The sequence below is a fragment of the Bacillus rossius genome, chromosome 11 (assembly GCF_032445375.1).
Source record: "Bacillus rossius redtenbacheri isolate Brsri chromosome 11, Brsri_v3, whole genome shotgun sequence".
Lineage (NCBI taxonomy): Eukaryota > Metazoa > Arthropoda > Insecta > Phasmatodea > Bacillidae > Bacillus > Bacillus rossius.
Genome location: NC_086338.1, coordinates 52045323 through 52062815, shown reverse-complemented (window position 1 = coordinate 52062815; position 17493 = coordinate 52045323). Strand labels below are relative to the sequence as shown.

The 17493-nt window shown below is 41.9% G+C and overlaps 1 protein-coding gene across 1 annotated transcript; it reads left to right on the top strand.

The window, feature by feature from the left end:
• Window positions 1–11292: 11292 nt before the first annotated feature.
• Window positions 11293–17033, top strand: LOC134536471 (microtubule-actin cross-linking factor 1, isoforms 6/7-like). The gene is made up of 2 exons (XM_063376190.1): window positions 11293–11310; window positions 15396–17033. The coding sequence occupies exons 1-2, from the start codon at window positions 11293–11295 to the stop codon at window positions 17031–17033; spliced, it is 1656 nt and encodes a 551-aa protein (XP_063232260.1).
• Window positions 17034–17493: the final 460 nt, after the last annotated feature.

Sequence of the window (17493 nt, the reverse complement as noted above, 5' to 3'; positions counted from 1 at the left end):
GAAGAAGTTAAATAGCAAACATGTATAAACGTTATAGTTAAAATAATCTGTTCGTTAAAGTAATAAACGTATTTGATTTAATGAGTGCAAATAAAAGTAAATTAAATATCAATTAAATTGTAGATTTCATTTCACTCCTTCTTTGTTTCCATACAAAATAGTGATAATTCAATAAAAATTATTCAATTTTATTCATAAAAGTATGCAATCATTTCATCAATGTTTTGTTATGACGTCACGTTAAACTATCGTCCGTAAACCGACTTTACAGACAACCAATTTTTTTGTTAAGGAACAGAAATATTCATGCAAAATTACACATATTTGTACATTTACAAATATATTTTGGATTCTTACCTGGTAATTTGTGCTTGTTGTTTTCCCGGTAACTCCAACAGTTAAAGTTATTTGTAAACCGTTCCCTGAATAGCTTTTCAGTGTTTACTGAGCAAATTATTGGACACAATAAAACAAAATTAAGTCAAATTGCTTTGTATTCGATTTTTTTTTCCATGGTTTGAAAAACATTCTTAAAAAAAATTTGCAAATTTTTGTAAGAAATACTCAGCATCTCGAAAAATGTATCTGCATATACAATCACGCTATGTTCTTTAGGAATTTTAACATATGTGTGAGTGATCCGTGCTATATATTTACTATATTAACCTTACTAAGAAAAAGAGAAATTAAAAAAAAAATCTATTTGAAAAGCTAATGTTTTAAAAAGAACAAATCATTTTTTACAGATGAAGCATGTTTTGCATTGATTCAAAACTGAAGCCATTCAAAATAGCTTAAAGTAGTCATTTTAAAACTACTGCGAACAGTTTGAACAACTGGTTACGACTCCTAGCTGTTCAACCTGAGGCCCTGGTTGCTTTCACGGCCGGGTGAGGGGCGTTTAACTGTTCGTGATGTCTGCCATCTCCTGCCATCCAACACCACTCCCTGCCTCATCACACGAGGGGAGTGTACCGTTATTCAGGTTCGAAGTGCATTGCTGCGCTGGTGTCGCGGGAGAGAATGAATGGTCTTCGGCCTCGCCTCGAGACGCCTGCCGCGCGCGCGACCCGCAACACTCCCGCGCGGGGGAACAGTGGGCTGCATACCCGCCAGGCGCGACGTGTCGGAATAGCGTCTGGGGCAGGGGTTTCTTGGGCATGCATTCAGACACGTTTCGGGAAAGTTAGCGAATAACCATTGCATTGTTGGGATGAATCCGTAACGTAACTCGCGGGCCGTATTCCAGAACCGAATCTCAGTAAGGATTCAAATCGGCAACAGTTTTAATAAACGGTGCCCTGCGCGAGGCTAGAATCACGGTTTCAACGCATTCCAGCGGACGTTTCGCAACAATCGATACAATTGTTACGGCAAAAACTCCTGGAGATAGCAGCACCGTCGCACGAATTAAATGGTGTTATTATATTTTTTTTTAAGTTCCGATTATTTCTTGTTATGACAGCTAAAGTATACAAAATGTAATCCAGGATAACTATTATAAAGTTTCATTTGACACACCAATACGTTTGCTACGTCCCCCAATGTTCACGAAAAATGACTATATAGGTACGAGCTAATTGCTCCAGACCGCGGGTTCGCCATGCGCGTAATTTGAGCAACGGTTAGGTCACGGGTAGGACACCGAAATACGTTCCCTAAAAATAAGTGACAGGCCGTGTCCTACCCTGCTCTAGGAATACGGTTAAGTAACATGTGTAGCGTATTCAACACCCAAATCCTTATTTTTGTGTTTCGGAATACCGGCCTTAAAGTGACACGAGTGTCAGGTGTTTTTTGGGAAAATCTTTACCCTCTCCTTTTCAGACGAGCTATGTCTGTTCTGACACCATCTGCAGGTACGTGTTTGTGTGAGTCCGGGTTCTCGGTACTCTTGTCGATTAAAACCAAAAAATCGTAATCGATTAGACGTCAAAGATGACATCGCCTCGCCTTATTGAAGACGATATCTCAATTTAACGTGCTCACTGTGTCCAAAAAAAAAACAGCATCCTTCTCACTAATCTAGATATGATATAATTAGTTAAGTATTAATGTAAACTAACCTAAATTCGACTAACATTTAAGCTAGCCAATAAGAGTGATTTTTTAAAAGCATCGTTTTCTTTTCCTACAATTGTCTTCCACAGGGGACCGTGGTTATCTTGAAATTCTGAAAATGGTCCATGGCTACAAAAAGGTTTATGGAACCACTGGCCTAATGGGACGAGGGGTGTGTTTTAGCTCTCTTCTGGGGCGGAGACTGAAGCCACGACCTACTGGACATGCTACACGGCCTCCATACAAACCTCAAAACGGCAGAGAAAAAAGTGGAACAGTGATGGCACTTTTTCGGGTCGAAAAAAATTAATATGTGTGTGAAAATATAGGTGCGACTCCCAGAAAAAAAAAAAAATACCCACCAGAAATCTTGCAAACTTGTACTCTGCGAATTTTAAATTTTTGACGGTTACGTACGTTATTTAATATATTTTAATGTAGGTTTCGGTATGCAGTAGAACGAGGACGGGAAGTTTCACTTCCAGACGGCGCGCTGTGGGCGGAGTGTCCCCCCTACCCCCTTCTCGAGTGCCGTTACTACTGGCCGGCCGACCAATGACGAGGCGGCTTTCTCTCCAGCGCCGCTGCCGACTCACGCCGCGGCCCACGCCCTCCACTCCCCTCCACCCCTTCCCGGTAGGCTTCGCGCGTGGCGCGATTAAGGCCCTTTCCTCAATGTCACGGACACGAAGACGTATCTCTCCCGGAACACTGCACCATCACGTCTGCCGCCTCCACGGTGGCAGGGAAACTTCACAATCGGCAACCAATGAGACTGCATTTCAAGGATACGAAATATTAATTTAAAAATAATTGGTTGCCTGTAAAGTCGGTTTACGGACGATAGTTTAACGTGACAACGTCATAAAAAAACATTGATGAAATTATTTCATACTTTTATGAATGAAATTGAATCATTTTTTATTGAATTATCACTATTTTGTATGGATACAAAGAAGGAGTGAAATGAAAACTACAATTTAATTGATAAATTTACTTTTATTTGCACTCATTAATTCAAAAATGTTTATTACTTTAACGAAGATATTATTTTAACTATAACTTTTATACATGTTTGCTATTTAACTTATTCTAATCTGTGTTATTCTGTTAAGGATAGGACGATGATAGGAAAAGTAGGAAACGAATGGGAGTGTTTCAAGTTTAATGTGCCTCGAAGAAGTCAAATCGATGGTTGTTTCAATCGAGTGGAAGAGAGATAGATGCGGCGCAAGCGTACAATGAGCGTAACGGGACACAACGTAACGGGACAATGTGTGTTACGGGACACTTTTTCGTGCGTGCAGCCGGCGTTCATCGATTTATTAGACGTTGTCACGTCAAAAGTTATAATAGAACGGTAGATGTTCCTTGTACTTGAAACAATTTTTTAAAGTATTTAAAAATCGCTACTACCACCGCTTCTATTGATCGCACGGAACGACGTAAACGGGCCCGTCTCCGTCTGCGTGCTATTGTGTGCAAACTCTGTTCCGTGAAATTCATATCTCCGTTTCCGTGTCATTGTGAACGGTATTAAGGCTCAACTGCGCTTTACGGACGTATCACCACGTAGTCATTTTTACATTGCGTTTTGTTGTTACTTTCTGCTTTACATTTTAAAAAAATCAGACAAATATTAGTCAATTAAAATTTTTGTCTGGCTAATATAATAGAAGTTCATTTTCGATTTTTCCCGTAACTGTGCTTCAAAAGTCCCATTTTCGTTAATACCTGTAGTTGGAAAAAAAAATCCAAGATGGCGGGTCACTTACGGTGTGCAGAGTTTCAGAAGAAAATCCACGCAATTCGAAAACTGCTCGAGATGTCCGGGTGCTGTGTTTACGGAATGCACGAGTAGTTCGGTTTTAGTATTTCGTTTTTAAAAATTGTATTTTTTTTTCTCAGGAGAGTGTGAAAAGGGTTGAGACACGTGTTTTCAATGTTTTTTTTTTTTTAAATTGTGAAAAGCCTGGTAGAGATTCTTTGAAACCACTAACGGGACTTGCATCACGCCTTCGTCTTCGTTCCTCCGCCGTGTGATGTTACGACCACCGCTGAGATCTCTCAGTTGTCTTATGCACGACGAGAGAAGACTTGCGCCTAGAGTCGACACCGTGCCAGAAGCACTTGCACTGGCTCGAGAGAGAGAGAGAGAGAGAGAGAGAGAGAGAGAGAGAGAGAGAGAGAAAGAGATCACAACAGCTGGACTGTCGCGGCGGGTCTTGCTAGTGAAGACACTCCCTACCCTGCACAGCTGGCCTGAAAGCTATCCTACTCTTCCAGCTAACAAGACGGTAAAACGCGAAGACCACACCTGTCCAGTTGGATCAGGTTCAAGGCACAGGCACCGTTCAAGTAAAATTCGCGGATTCATTTCGCGATAGGATAGAGTCCAAATACTTTTGAAATTATTTTGCTTCAGTGTTTGGGCCACAGTTTATATGAAGGACTCTGGGCCAATGAAAAATCTTTTAACAGAAGAATTAGCGAATCGCGATCATTCCAGTCAACAGGTGTTACGAGTCGGTAACCAATCAGCGGATGTAATTTGCACGAGTGCGTAGAGGATCATGGAGTCTATCCTTTGGGGATTTGAAATCGCGAATTTTTCCGTTCTCTACCTACAGGGAATCGTATCTTAAACTAGCTGTTTCCAGTGGACGTCTCGGGGTTGTAGCTGGACTAGTCAGTAGCTAGTGGCGCGTCGCTCGTGAGCGATTCGTTCGAAACGTACGGAATCTTTGAGCGAACGAAATCACGAAGAGTCGGAAGAACGAAAAGGCGAAAGAACGAGAGGAGAACCGTTCCTTGGATTCGTTCGTGAAACGAATCATGAAGCCGGAAGCGTGAGCGATAGATACTTGATCAAATAAAATAGGGTAACATGTAAATGATCTACACCCGTCAACGGTTTTATTGTTGTTTGAAATAATTTTTCAATACACACAAACACAAACTTTGGAAAAAAAAAACGCGAACTTAAAATAACAGGGAAAGTAACAACAACAAAAAAATGCACCACACTTGAAATTTTTGGGTTAATTACTTCACATTGCTTGTACTGGTTTTTTCAGAGGGGTCCTAAAAACAGATTGTTATAAATATCATATAAAATTTTTTTAGACTGTTTTATCATATGATAATTGTCATCAGCTAACAGTCAGTATTCGGCTAGACGTCTAGACGTCTGGAATTTCAGCTACCCGAGCCGAGCCGAGCATATTACGATACCCGGCCAGTCACAGAGACGTAACTAATACTCCAAAGGGGAAACGAGTTACGATTCTTCACAACAAGAGCCACATCCCGTAGAAGAACGAAAATAACGAATCTTTTGAAGGAATCATCACATGTGTTGTTGGGGTGGGAGCCCTTTTGGACTCGTGGTACGCAGAAAAATATCAAACCGTTTCTCGGCAAATGGTTTTTCCAAATGGCATCATTTGTGGAAGTACAGAAATTTTTTTTTTTTCCTGCTTTCGTCGATGACGTCAGTGATGGGACTAAAAGCGGAGAGGTGGAACGGTGGAGGTAATCAGAGAGAGAGAAGGAGAGAGATGAAGCTCGTAAAAAGGAAGGCGCGGTGTTGCGCTAGTTTTGTTGTGGAGGTAAAGAGCGTGCCAGAGCGCCGACCATGAGAACGTAGCTCCAGAACCGGTCTTGGGACACTCGCGGCTCTACCAGTAGACGGAGTCCCCCCCAGTGTGCGTGACGTCTTGAAAGTACCTACTCTTCCTCGGTTCGAGTGCTTGCTCGCCGCGCCGGCAGATGGCAGCAGCTGATGCGTGTAGTAGGGGGTCCTCGCCGATGAACGAGTGTTCCAGAACATTCAAGCACCGACCAGGCGGGAAGCCGCCATCTGCGTTCCCGTCTGCATCACGCATCACGCTGGCATCCACGTTCAATTGTGGGGGGGGGGGGGGGGGGGGGGGGCAACTGAACATGCGGAATATGGCCACTAACGAAAAAAAAAACTGCGTGGTTGAGAAATGCCAACAGCAAAAATTAAGTTTAAAATATAAAGGAAACCTGAATAATGAATTGAATAAAAAAAAAAGTAATTTTACAGATATTTTTAGTTAAGTATTTAAGGAATTGTGTACTTATTAACGGAGTGGCATGTTGATTATAATTGCAATTATTATACTTTGGAATATATATTTTTTTAAATATTGAATTATATTGGTAACAACGAAATAAGCACGGCTGCCATTTACAAGCTTTTTTTTTTTTTTTTTTTTGTAATTGAAACTGAAGTAATGATTCCCAACAATCATACTTGCGGCTATGTTTTGAAACAAAAGACAAAGCACTTGAACATATTGTTTTGGTTGTTATTTGCTGTAAAATAAGGTATTCTGAAACATTTGTGGTGAATACTCCCAGCAATGAACGAAAAAAATCAAATCAAGGTAGACAACATTTTCTTTTTTGAAAAGTTAACGACATCTAGGTATTTAGGTTGCCAAAAAAATAAAATTCTTAAAAAAATAAGTGCGTAATAAAAATACTTTTGTTTTACGTGCAAAATATTATAATAAAAGGACGTTTAGTAAACTATAAATTCAGTCAACAAAAATTTAAATAAATACTCAGTATTCAATATTAACATAAATGTGTAAAGGCCCCCTACATTTTAATTAATGTTAAAAAAAATGCTGAATGTTAAGCCTACTTTATTCATTTATATTATTATTTAAGTAATAATATAATAATTTATAGTACAAATATTATACGAACGGGAACATAACCTCACAAACACTCCCATGTAAACGGCCAGGGGACTACCAGACATTCCCAACCAGAAACAATGGTTCTTACAAGCAAACTGACACAATTTAGGCACAATTTATATCATTAATAGAAATAAATAATTTTTTAAAATATGTTTTAGTATTCAATATCAATCATTAAGAATAAGATTTAAAATCGCGTATATAATTATTATTTGAAAGTAGTATTTTTTTCATGCTGTCAATTTTTGTTTTTGTAACATCTTGGCATACGGCATTTTATAGGTGTAATTTCGTGAATTGAACAGAAATGTGACATCTGTGGCGGATGTAGAAAATCACGTTTTTAGCCGGGTATGTGGTATGTTTTCACGTCTTTATCGCTTTTGTCGGAGCGATTTCATTTGTATAATTTAAAGTTTACTTCTTCAAATGGAATAATTTGATAGTCGACGTAGTTGCTCCGGCAGCACATTCTAGCGGCGGGTGCGGAAACTACGTACATATGATTCGCGTCCAGAAATTTAGTTGAAAACACATTTTGCGTGTATGTATCACGGTCGACATTAATTAAAAAAATTCTGCGTTAAATTTCGTGTATGGGTTTCGAATTACTAGTGTATTTGCAAAATGAAAACATATAAATTTGCTGTTCACCGATGCTAGATTTACACATCACTGGCGAGTAACAAAACATTCGCACAAGTGTTTTTTTTTTTTTTTTTAATATCCTACATACGTACATATTTGCTTCTCAAATCAACTGCCAGAAAAATACACGTGTCAATAACTGCAGTACACTTTTGGAATAACATCATGTCAGTGTTAATAAGAATGCCAGTATCCGCTCTACCACTCTGGTTCTGGGGGTAGAGCGCCTGCCTTGTGACTTGTAGGACCCGGGTTCGCGCCCCGGCTCCTCCAAGGCGGATTGCCCAGGTTAAATGGTGGCATTTTCTCTGGTAGGAATACAATTCCTTGTAACAAGTCAGGCTACCAAAAGAAACGGTGGGTGGAACAGAAAAAAACCTTCCAGGTGGCTTCCAAATGGGGAGCCCGCGTTTCTTTTCTTGGGCTCCCCATGCGGTAGCCATTCCGGGGGTTTCTCCGGGGGAACGGAGTTTTGCAATTTTTTTAAATTCAAAACACCATACGATTACAACAAATTATTAATATTCACAAAAAATACTAATATTTACAATAATAATGTAAAAGACTTGAAAAAATACTAATCTTTAAAAAATAATTCTTCATAGTTTCCGCATAAGTTTGACTATGTTTATATGTTATAGTTGTAATTTTATGTTTGTTTTTTTTACCTATGCGAAACGTAATTAATTTAATATTATACCATTATGATAAACAAATCTTAAAATAATCTTCAATGTAAAACCGAGTTATGAACCACGTTATTAACAGTTATTAACCGCACTATAACCACTACGTCACGAAGCCTGACGGAAGCTTGTTACGTGTTTTTTAAAACAACTACTTTAGTTTGATGGTAGTTTCACTCTCATAATGTTTCATTTGGCACACCTTCAATTTACGCAGAACACTGGTTACAAATTATCCAGGGTTATTTTCGTAAATTCCCGGACATTCTTGGAGTATCAACAAACCTTTCAGAAACTTGTTAAGAGAAAGCTAACGTTTTTTTTTTTTTTTTAAATCTTGGTTTAGGACGAAACATACAAATCGGAAATAAAAATCCAGCGTAGTTTCTAAGAAGATTCAGTTATTCCTTTGATTCTTCGTCGAAAAGTCCGTATATTGTAATTTCTAACAGTTTGGGTCTGGACGTAGCGAGGTGGCGTGGTCGCGTTCCAGAGGACTCCGACACTGCTGCCAACCTTACTTAAGTCTTCCCGTAGTTGTCCGCTGCCACAAGCTGGATGCGTCCCTTAAAGTTGGCGAATCTTTGTTATTAACAACAAAACTATTTGAGCATTATGTATAAATATAATTTAATTGCATGAAAACATTTTATTTTGGCTTTCACCCGATACCTGAAATAAGTGTTCAAATTAGTTTTCTAGAAATATTGAGTAACAGGTGGTTTGCCTAAACATGAATTCGTTACGGCGATTTGCCTAAAGTCATTTCGCCTAAAGGCGTTTTGCCTATCGGCGTTTTCCCTAACGGAGTTCTGCCTGACGGCGATTTGCCTAACTCCGATTTGCCAAATGGCGTTTTGCCTAACTCCTATTTGGCCAACGGCAAAACGACACATGCCCGAAATATTTCTTACCAGCTGAAGTACCAGTCGTTGCCCGGGCTAAACACATCATAATATAAGGAATATCAGTACCGAGTTTCAAGTATGTAGGACATACACTTGAAAAACGGGATTTTTTTTATGTTAAAGACCCATTGAGTGCATAATATCGGGTGTGGTAGGTAAGGTAACCCCTAGGGAAGAATTGACGGACGCACCAAACGATAACGCGCTGCAAATTCGAGGCAACACCATCTATTGACGAAGTTCCAAACTAAACTTTAGTTCGCTAGCAGCCGCGAGCTTCACTACGCGGATGCGTTTCGCCAAGGAGAAGGATAGGAAGTTGCCTGACCTTACCATATGACCGTGTGGTGGAAATGATGATTTAAATCCACCTTCTATGATTTTCTAATATAAAACTGAATTTACCCCTTTTTTCACTTCCTTAGGGATGGAATTTTTGTAGTCTATGTCACTCACCGGCCCATAAACTTATCTACATGTCGATCCGTTGCTTTGTTGCTGCGTGAAAGAAGGACAAACACACTTTCGAATTTATGATATTAGTAGGGATAATCCATACAAATATATCGTTCAATACTTTTATGAAGGCCAGGGCTGAATCCTCCCATGATTTTCTTGGTATATTAGCATAAAAAGCTCAACAGCTAATATTCAGAACTGAAACAGTTTTAACTTACATAACTTTTTTACCTCGCTGGGACGTTAAACCCGAAGGAAATGCGTGACAAAAACTAAACTGGGTATACGATAAGTAAGTTGTTGTTTTATTCCACCGACCAATGGCACAGCAGACAGAACTTTCACACCTCCACTTCCCCCCTACACGCACACTAGTTTGTGTGGCCCGCCTAGCCAGGGGTGTACACTGCATGTGTGTCGGCAAGGGACGATAAGCGCGACGTTCGCTGGTGCTTCTAGCGCGGTGTCTCCTCTGGACTGGCGCGCAGTCTTCTCATCGTGCATGGGATTAGAGAGGTAAATAAAATGGCAGAAAAATCTCTAATTTTGTACATACAGTGGTCATAAATTGTGCCATACTTTAATTCAGTTATTTTAAGCTGTTTAATGAGGTGCATTATTACTGAAAAAATTCTGGCTCTACAAAGAAAACTAAAAGTAGGAGAGAGGGTTACTTTTTTCCCTTCCCTGACCTCGCCCTTGTTAATAACTATAGTATTGGGTACAGCAGAAATTATATTTTTGAAACATTCTAATCTAAGTTACGTTTTCAGTGCAGTTTTAAATAAATATTTTTATTTATCAACTATCCATCTCCCTTATTGTTTCCCTTCTTAGACGTTTTGGATTTCAGTCTAGTAGCTAAACGTTAGAATGTCATCTCACGTAAATAAGAATTTTCAACTGCTTAGGTATCTTTTTTGTTAATGTGGTATAGACACATACTCACCACAACAAGATAAAATGTTAAAAACGTTGTAGGGATATAAGCTTACTCATTCAATACTTCGCTTGTCATGATGCGGATAGAAAGTGTTCACTTTTACAGCTGACGCACCTACTAGAAAGTTTCAATGAGCTTGGGCTAATAAAACCTTATTCGGATACAAGACGGATGTTGAACACATGACCTCTTGAAAAGAGAGAAATTGTTCTGCATACGCACGTTTTCATACGACTTTCCTGCAGCAGCGTTTAACACATGGTTCATCGGAAAGGTGATAACTTATCGCATCCCTCGCTAAATAATAAAAAAAAAGTTTATCATGCATTGGTATTTATTAAATTAGACCGCATATTGTATTTTTACGTTTCTTCCTACATTCTAAATATGAAAATGTTAAAAAAAAAAATGTCGCGAATGAATGTAATTTGCTAGAAAACTGTTAAAACTGATCGATAAACATTCAAAATGTTGCATAGTTACAGTGAAATTAACAGTTCATATTTAAAGCGTGGATTATTTTAGTTTGAAAGATAATCGCATGTTCATGAGTTGCTCATGGAAATTATTATTCCTATTAATTTGCGCAGTTTATACTGGAAAGCTATTCAGGGAACGGTTTAAAAATAACTAATGGACAACACAAAGTATAAATACCAGGGTAAGAATTCAAAACCCAATATTACTGCGAACATATTCTGTAGTGATGCATATGTTTACTAATATCTGTAATTTTACATGAATATTTTTCGTTCCGTTTACAATAAAAGTTGACAGTGCTTGAGAACTACTTCAACCGTTTTTTTTAAATACATTATTTCTTTCAAAGTAATTCTATATGTATAGGTATGGGCCTGAAAGATCCGGTAATGCATAGAGTGATTTCTGTTTATTCAGAGATTATACTCGTCATTCTTCTATCCCCATGAACCATATTAAATTAGTTTAATTGGTACCATTGAAATACATATTATTAGTTTAAAATACGTAGTTCAACAGCACCAAGTAAACTAATTTAATACGAGCGACTTGGTTCACGGGGCTAGGAGAGTGACGAGTATAATCTCTGAATAATAAAAAAAGGCCCACTCTATGCACCCCCGACTCTACGCCGACAGTTCTATGCAGCGCCGCCTCTATGCGCAGCTGGTTCTTCGCAGCACGTGCTCTAGGCACAGCCGGGGCTGAAGAGGACGGGGACGCACCACAACGCCGAAATACCACAACGCCGAAATACACTTACGCCGAAAAATGTCATTGCAGGACTGCCACAAAGGTTAGGTTAGGTTAGGTTAGGCTAGGATAGGCTAGGTTAAGTTAGGTTAGGTTATATTACGCTAGGTTAGGTTAGGTAAGGTTAGGTTTGATTGTGGCATTTCGGTACATTTAAGAAACACACACAAATTCATTCAGATGTTATTTCGGCGTTGTGGTACACAGCAGTTTTCTAGCTGTCGGCGTTGTGGTAACGATCCGAAGGGGACACGCAGACCGTCACCTGTCATCTCCCCCCCCCCCCCCCCCCCCCCCCCACTTCTGCCGACGGCGACACGGAAGGATTCCCAGATGTGGCACGCCGACCACCCTCCAACCTCCCCCCCCCCCTTTTGGTGGTCGAACGTGCAGATACATCGACTACTCGTTCGCGACGGGACCGAGAAAAGTGGCGCAGAAGCAAGGGAGGTCCCGGAACTCTCTGTCCCACGGTCTCAAAACATCCATGGTATCTCGCCGTAGTGGGTCATGGCCAATATCTTCTCAAGTCATTCTGAATTTGGGGTTGTGTGTTTCAGTCTCCAATGCCTCGCTTTCGACGACGAGACGTTTTGCTCGATAACAATAATAACCTATAACCTTGTCACGATGTTTGAACTTCAGTGGAAGGTTTAACTTCAAATACTTGCATGCTTATTAAAATCAAACGAGTTTCATTTCTCTACACGCTCTATAAGCACACACACGCATCAATCTAGCGAACAAATAAGAAAATTAACGGCGGGACGAAAATCAAACAAGTCAGTTAAGACTTAAATTACCTTCTCCCGAAGATGCTGTAAAGTGCAGTCTATATTATTACATTCTATCGTCGTTCCGGAATTCATATGATTAGCTGTTTAAATTAGACTATTCGCTGCACTGAGTCTTAGTCTTCAGTGAGTGTCAAATTACTCATGATCCAATTGGATTCTAGCCTGGTTTCAAATAACGACACGAATTTTTCAGGTCCGTGCGCGTGTGTGTGTGTCGAATTACTTTAAACAGTATAAACATATTCGTGTTAAATCGTGTTAAATTAGAGATATTTGTAAACAACTGCATCACTATAAAATAATGTGGGCAGTAATCCCGGATTCGGGTTCGGATTCTTACCCGGGCATTTATACTTTGTATTGTCTCTGTAGTTATTTGTAAACCGTTCACTGAATAGCTTCCCAGTATTAACTGCGCACATTAATAACCATAATAAAACACAATGAAGTCAAATGTCCAAATATTAAATGCCAGATTATTTTTTCCACGGGTTCAAAAAAAAATAGTGCTCGAAAGAAACATCAAAAACATTATAAACTTGTGCTCCTATTTTCGCAAGTAATACTCAGTATTATCTTTGAATATATATACTGTATAGAAGTCGCCAGCCCAGGTTAAAATTTCTAATACGGTTTGAGGTAGTTGGTTAATTCACCGCCGCAATTGCCACCATCTCTAGGGCATCGACTTGTGGTGGTCCCTAGCGGACAAGTGTCCAACTCTTCAAACACCCCTTCCCCCTCCTGTTGAACGACCTCGAGCTGCAGTGAATGATGGATGAGGGATGCGGGGAATGACAGCGGGCGACAGTGCTGCGCTCTGACGTGTAAATAACAACTAAGACGATACAGGGCGTTACGGCTGCGCACTGCAGCGGTGAAGTTCCCAAGCTGCTCATCATACGCTTCTGAAAAACGTAGAGTAAATCCTATCCACTCGCGACTTCTATACAGTATATATATTCAAAGGTATTATCTAGAAAAGCGTGTTCCATACATGCAAAAATAACCATAAACATGTGTTGTACAAAGTTACAATACATTTCTTGGCGACGGGTTTCCAAAAGGAGTCTTTCGTAAAAAAATATAGAGAACCTTCCCCCCCCCCCCCTCCACCCCGACAATTTTGTGTGTTGTGTAATTGCGCAAAAGAGTAGCAAAGGAGGTTTAACCTTTTCCGGTGGCATTGCTGAGTTTCCGTGTTGGGATGTGAAAAGGGGGGGGGGGGGGGGGGAAAGGTGTCAGCCCCGGCCAGTGACGTAGTACTGCGAGGTGTGACGCCGCGCCGGTATCGTCACGTGGCGGGCCGGTGAGATTATCGCAGAGTCGTGGCAGACCGGCTCGGAGGTACCGTCCACAAAGCCGCGGCGCGAACAATAGCCAGAAGAGAACAAACACCCCCCGAGGTCGAGGTCATCGCCAGTGCTGCCAACACCGTCTGCAGGTCCGTTTTAAAATCAACCTTTGAAAAATGTCACTGCCCGCAGCTGCCCATAACCTCACCGTTAGAATTTTTTTTTTTTTTTTACAGTAAATATACGGACTTTCAAACGAAGACTGCATCGTAATATCATGTAAATGAGTATATTCGTAAAACCTACGCCGTATTTCAACCTCCGGATTTTTTTTACATAAATATTAACCCGTTTTAAGTTTTTTCCCCTTATCTACCAAGCTTACTTACTCTTGAAGACTCGTTTTCAAAGTAAGTGAATTTTGTCCACGAAATTTTTTGGAAGTGGACGATAAATTTATGAAGTTCCTTGGATAAGTTTTAACAATGTAAACCAAAACTAGGGTCCGGGTGAGGGCGTATCTAAAGGGAGGGGGCAGGCAAACAAACAGCACTCGGATTTTTTGAGCAGTTTTCAAATCAAGTGTTTTTTTTCTGAAGCTCTGCATACCGTATGTGCTCCAGTGAACGAGACCCTTTATGTGGTCATCTAAACGAACGCAATTATTATTTTTCACATAGTAACCCTGAATAATATATACATAGGTATATTAATTAATTTTCTACACGTTGTACATTTGAAAGGGTTTCTTTTTTTTTTTTTTTTGCGGCGTTGCAAGATGGACGTCCAGGCGACAAGAAAGAATACAGAACTCAGTTTTCTGCGGCAAAGCTTTCAAAATGTCGGTCATAAAGAAACGAGGAAAAGATCTCTCTGAACACTGAAACTGCCCCTCATGTGCAGAGGCGGCGAAAATCAAAAGAGTTACGACGAGCAACTATTCGCCAACAAGCCGGCTTGGCACAAAACTTGCCAGGATTTAATAATACGTAATTTCAGTAGCGTTTACGGTGCACATAATACTTTTTTATGGGGTTGAACTACTTCTCAGATTTAACGCTGTAGCAGCTGAAGTTTTCTTGGCTCCAAATCACAAAAAAAAAAAAAAAAATAAAAAAAAAAAAATTCTCCGCATTGTAATTTTTTTTATGTGTAGCCATTTCGTGATTGGAACGGAAGTAGCGTGTAATGGAGATGTGTAACCACGGTGCTGTCATCTGTGACGGATGACGTGAACCAAATTTCACATAGCGAAAAAAAAACTTTATAGTTTTGTTTCATGAATTTCAAGAAGATGGGAAGTAGTTTAATGAAATTGTGAAATTTCTAATCGAAAATCAGGTACCTATAGAGCCGGGGTTTAGTATTTATTTTTTTCAATTTTTTTTTTTTGCTTTTTATCGGAACCGCTCATTATATATTTTGAAATTACAGTCTGCAAATCGAATGATTCGATAGTCGACGTAACTGCTCCGGCAGCGAATACTAGCGAGGGTGCGGAAACTACGTGTGATTCGCGTCAAGAAATGTAGTTTATCAAGCTTGGCATTTTTTAAAGAATTTTTATCCTGAATTTCGTGTCGTAGTTTAGTATTGTAAGTGTATCGCAACCTGAGAACATTCCAGCAAGCTCCCGAGAAGACGTCGTCGAAGGATGCGCTCCAGCAAGCTCCCGAGAAGACGTCGTCGAAGGATGCGCTCCAGCAAGCTCCCGAGAAGACGTCGTCGAAGGATGCGCTCCAGCAAGCTCCCGAGAAGACGTCGTCGAAGGATGCGCTCCAGCAAGCTCCCGAGAAGACGTCGTCGAAGGATGCGCTCCAGCAAGCTCCCGAGAAGACGTCGTCGAAGGATGCGCTCCAGCCAGCTCCCGAGAAGACGTCGTCGAAGGATGCGCTCCAGCAAGCTCCCGAGAAGACGTCGTCGAAGGATGCGCTCCAGCAAGCTCCCGAGAAGACGTCGTCGAAGGATGCGCTCCAGCCAGCTCCCGAGAAGACGTCGTCGAAGGATGCGCTCCAGCAAGCTCCCGAGAAGACGTCGTCGAAGGATGCGCTCCAGCAAGCTCCCGAGAAGACGTCGTCGAAGGATGCGCTCCAGCAAGCTCCCGAGAAGACGTCGTCGAAGGATGCGCTCCAGCAAGCTCCCGAGAAGACGTCGTCGAAGGATGCGCTCCAGCCAGCTCCCGAGAAGACGTCGTCGAAGGATGCGCTCCAGCCAGCTCCCGAGAAGACGTCGTCGAAGGATGCGCTCCAGCCAGCTCCCGAGAAGACGTCGTCGAAGGATGCGCTCCAGCAAGCTCCCGAGAAGACGTCGTCGAAGGATGCGCTCCAGCCAGCTCCCGAGAAGACGTCGTCGAAGGATGCGCTCCAGCAAGCTCCCGAGAAGACGTCGTCGAAGGATGCGCTCCAGCAAGCTCCCGAGAAGACGTCGTCGAAGGATGCGCTCCAGCAAGCTCCCGAGAAGACGTCGTCGAAGGATGCGCTCCAGCAAGCTCCCGAGAAGACGTCGTCGAAGGATGCGCTCCAGCAAGCTCCCGAGAAGACGTCGTCGAAGGATGCGCTCCAGCAAGGTCCCGAGAAGACGTCGTCGAAGGATGCGCTCCAGCAAGCTCCCGAGAATACGTCGTCGAAGGATGCGCTCCAGCAAGGTCCCGAGAAGACGTCGTCGAAGGATGCGCTCCAGCAAGCTCCCGAGAATACGTCGTCGAAGGATGCGCTCCAGCAAGCTCCCGAGAAGACGTCGTCGAAGGATGCGCTCCAGCAAGCTCCCGAGAAGACGTCGTCGAAGGATGCGCTCCAGCAAGCTCCCGAGAATACGTCGTCGAAGGATGCGCTCCAGCAAGGTCCCGAGAAGACGTCGTCGAAGGATGCGCTCCAGCAAGCTCCCGAGAAGACGTCGTCGAAGGATGCGCTCCAGCAAGCTCCCGAGAATACGTCGTCGAAGGATGCGCTCCAGCAAGGTCCCGAGAAGACGTCGTCGAAGGATGCGCTCCAGCAAGCTCCCGAGAATACGTCGTCGAAGGATGCGCTCCAGCAAGCTCCCGAGAAGACGTCGTCGAAGGATGCGCTCCAGCAAGCTCCCGAGAATACGTCGTCGAAGGATGCGCTCCAGCAAGGTCCCGAGAAGACGTCGTCGAAGGATGCGCTCCAGCAAGCTCCCGAGAAGACGTCGTCGAAGGATGCGCTCCAGCAAGCTCCCGAAAAGGATCAAAAAGGACTTGGACGACAGCCGAACACCAGCAAAAAAGTGAACGAACTGAGGTTTTAGGCTCCGGCTACCCTGGGCTCTGCGCACATTCCACACGCAGAGCTTCAGTAAAAAAAAAAAAAAAAAAAAAAATCAGAGTGTTGTTTGTTTCCGAAAAGCATATAAGAATACTTTTAATGCGGATGAGTAGTTCTCTTTTTCCGTATTTGGTTTTTAATCTGTATTAGTGAAAAGTGCCTAACCACCTGTTTTCAGAATAACAATATTAAGGTACGAAACACCCGGTAACAGATTCAAGGGACTTGAGTTTCCCCATCATCATTTCTCCGTCGTATCATGTTAGGTTACCACTCAAATCTCACAATTACCAGTCCGCAGCCTTCCCCTTAGAGGCGACACCGCGTTAGAAGAACCAGCGAGAGTAGATCTTATCATCCCGCCTCACATGTACACCATTGACTAAGGTGCGGGTGCCTTAATTCAGTGGTGCCCACAAGGGGTGGGGGGGGGGGGGGAGGTA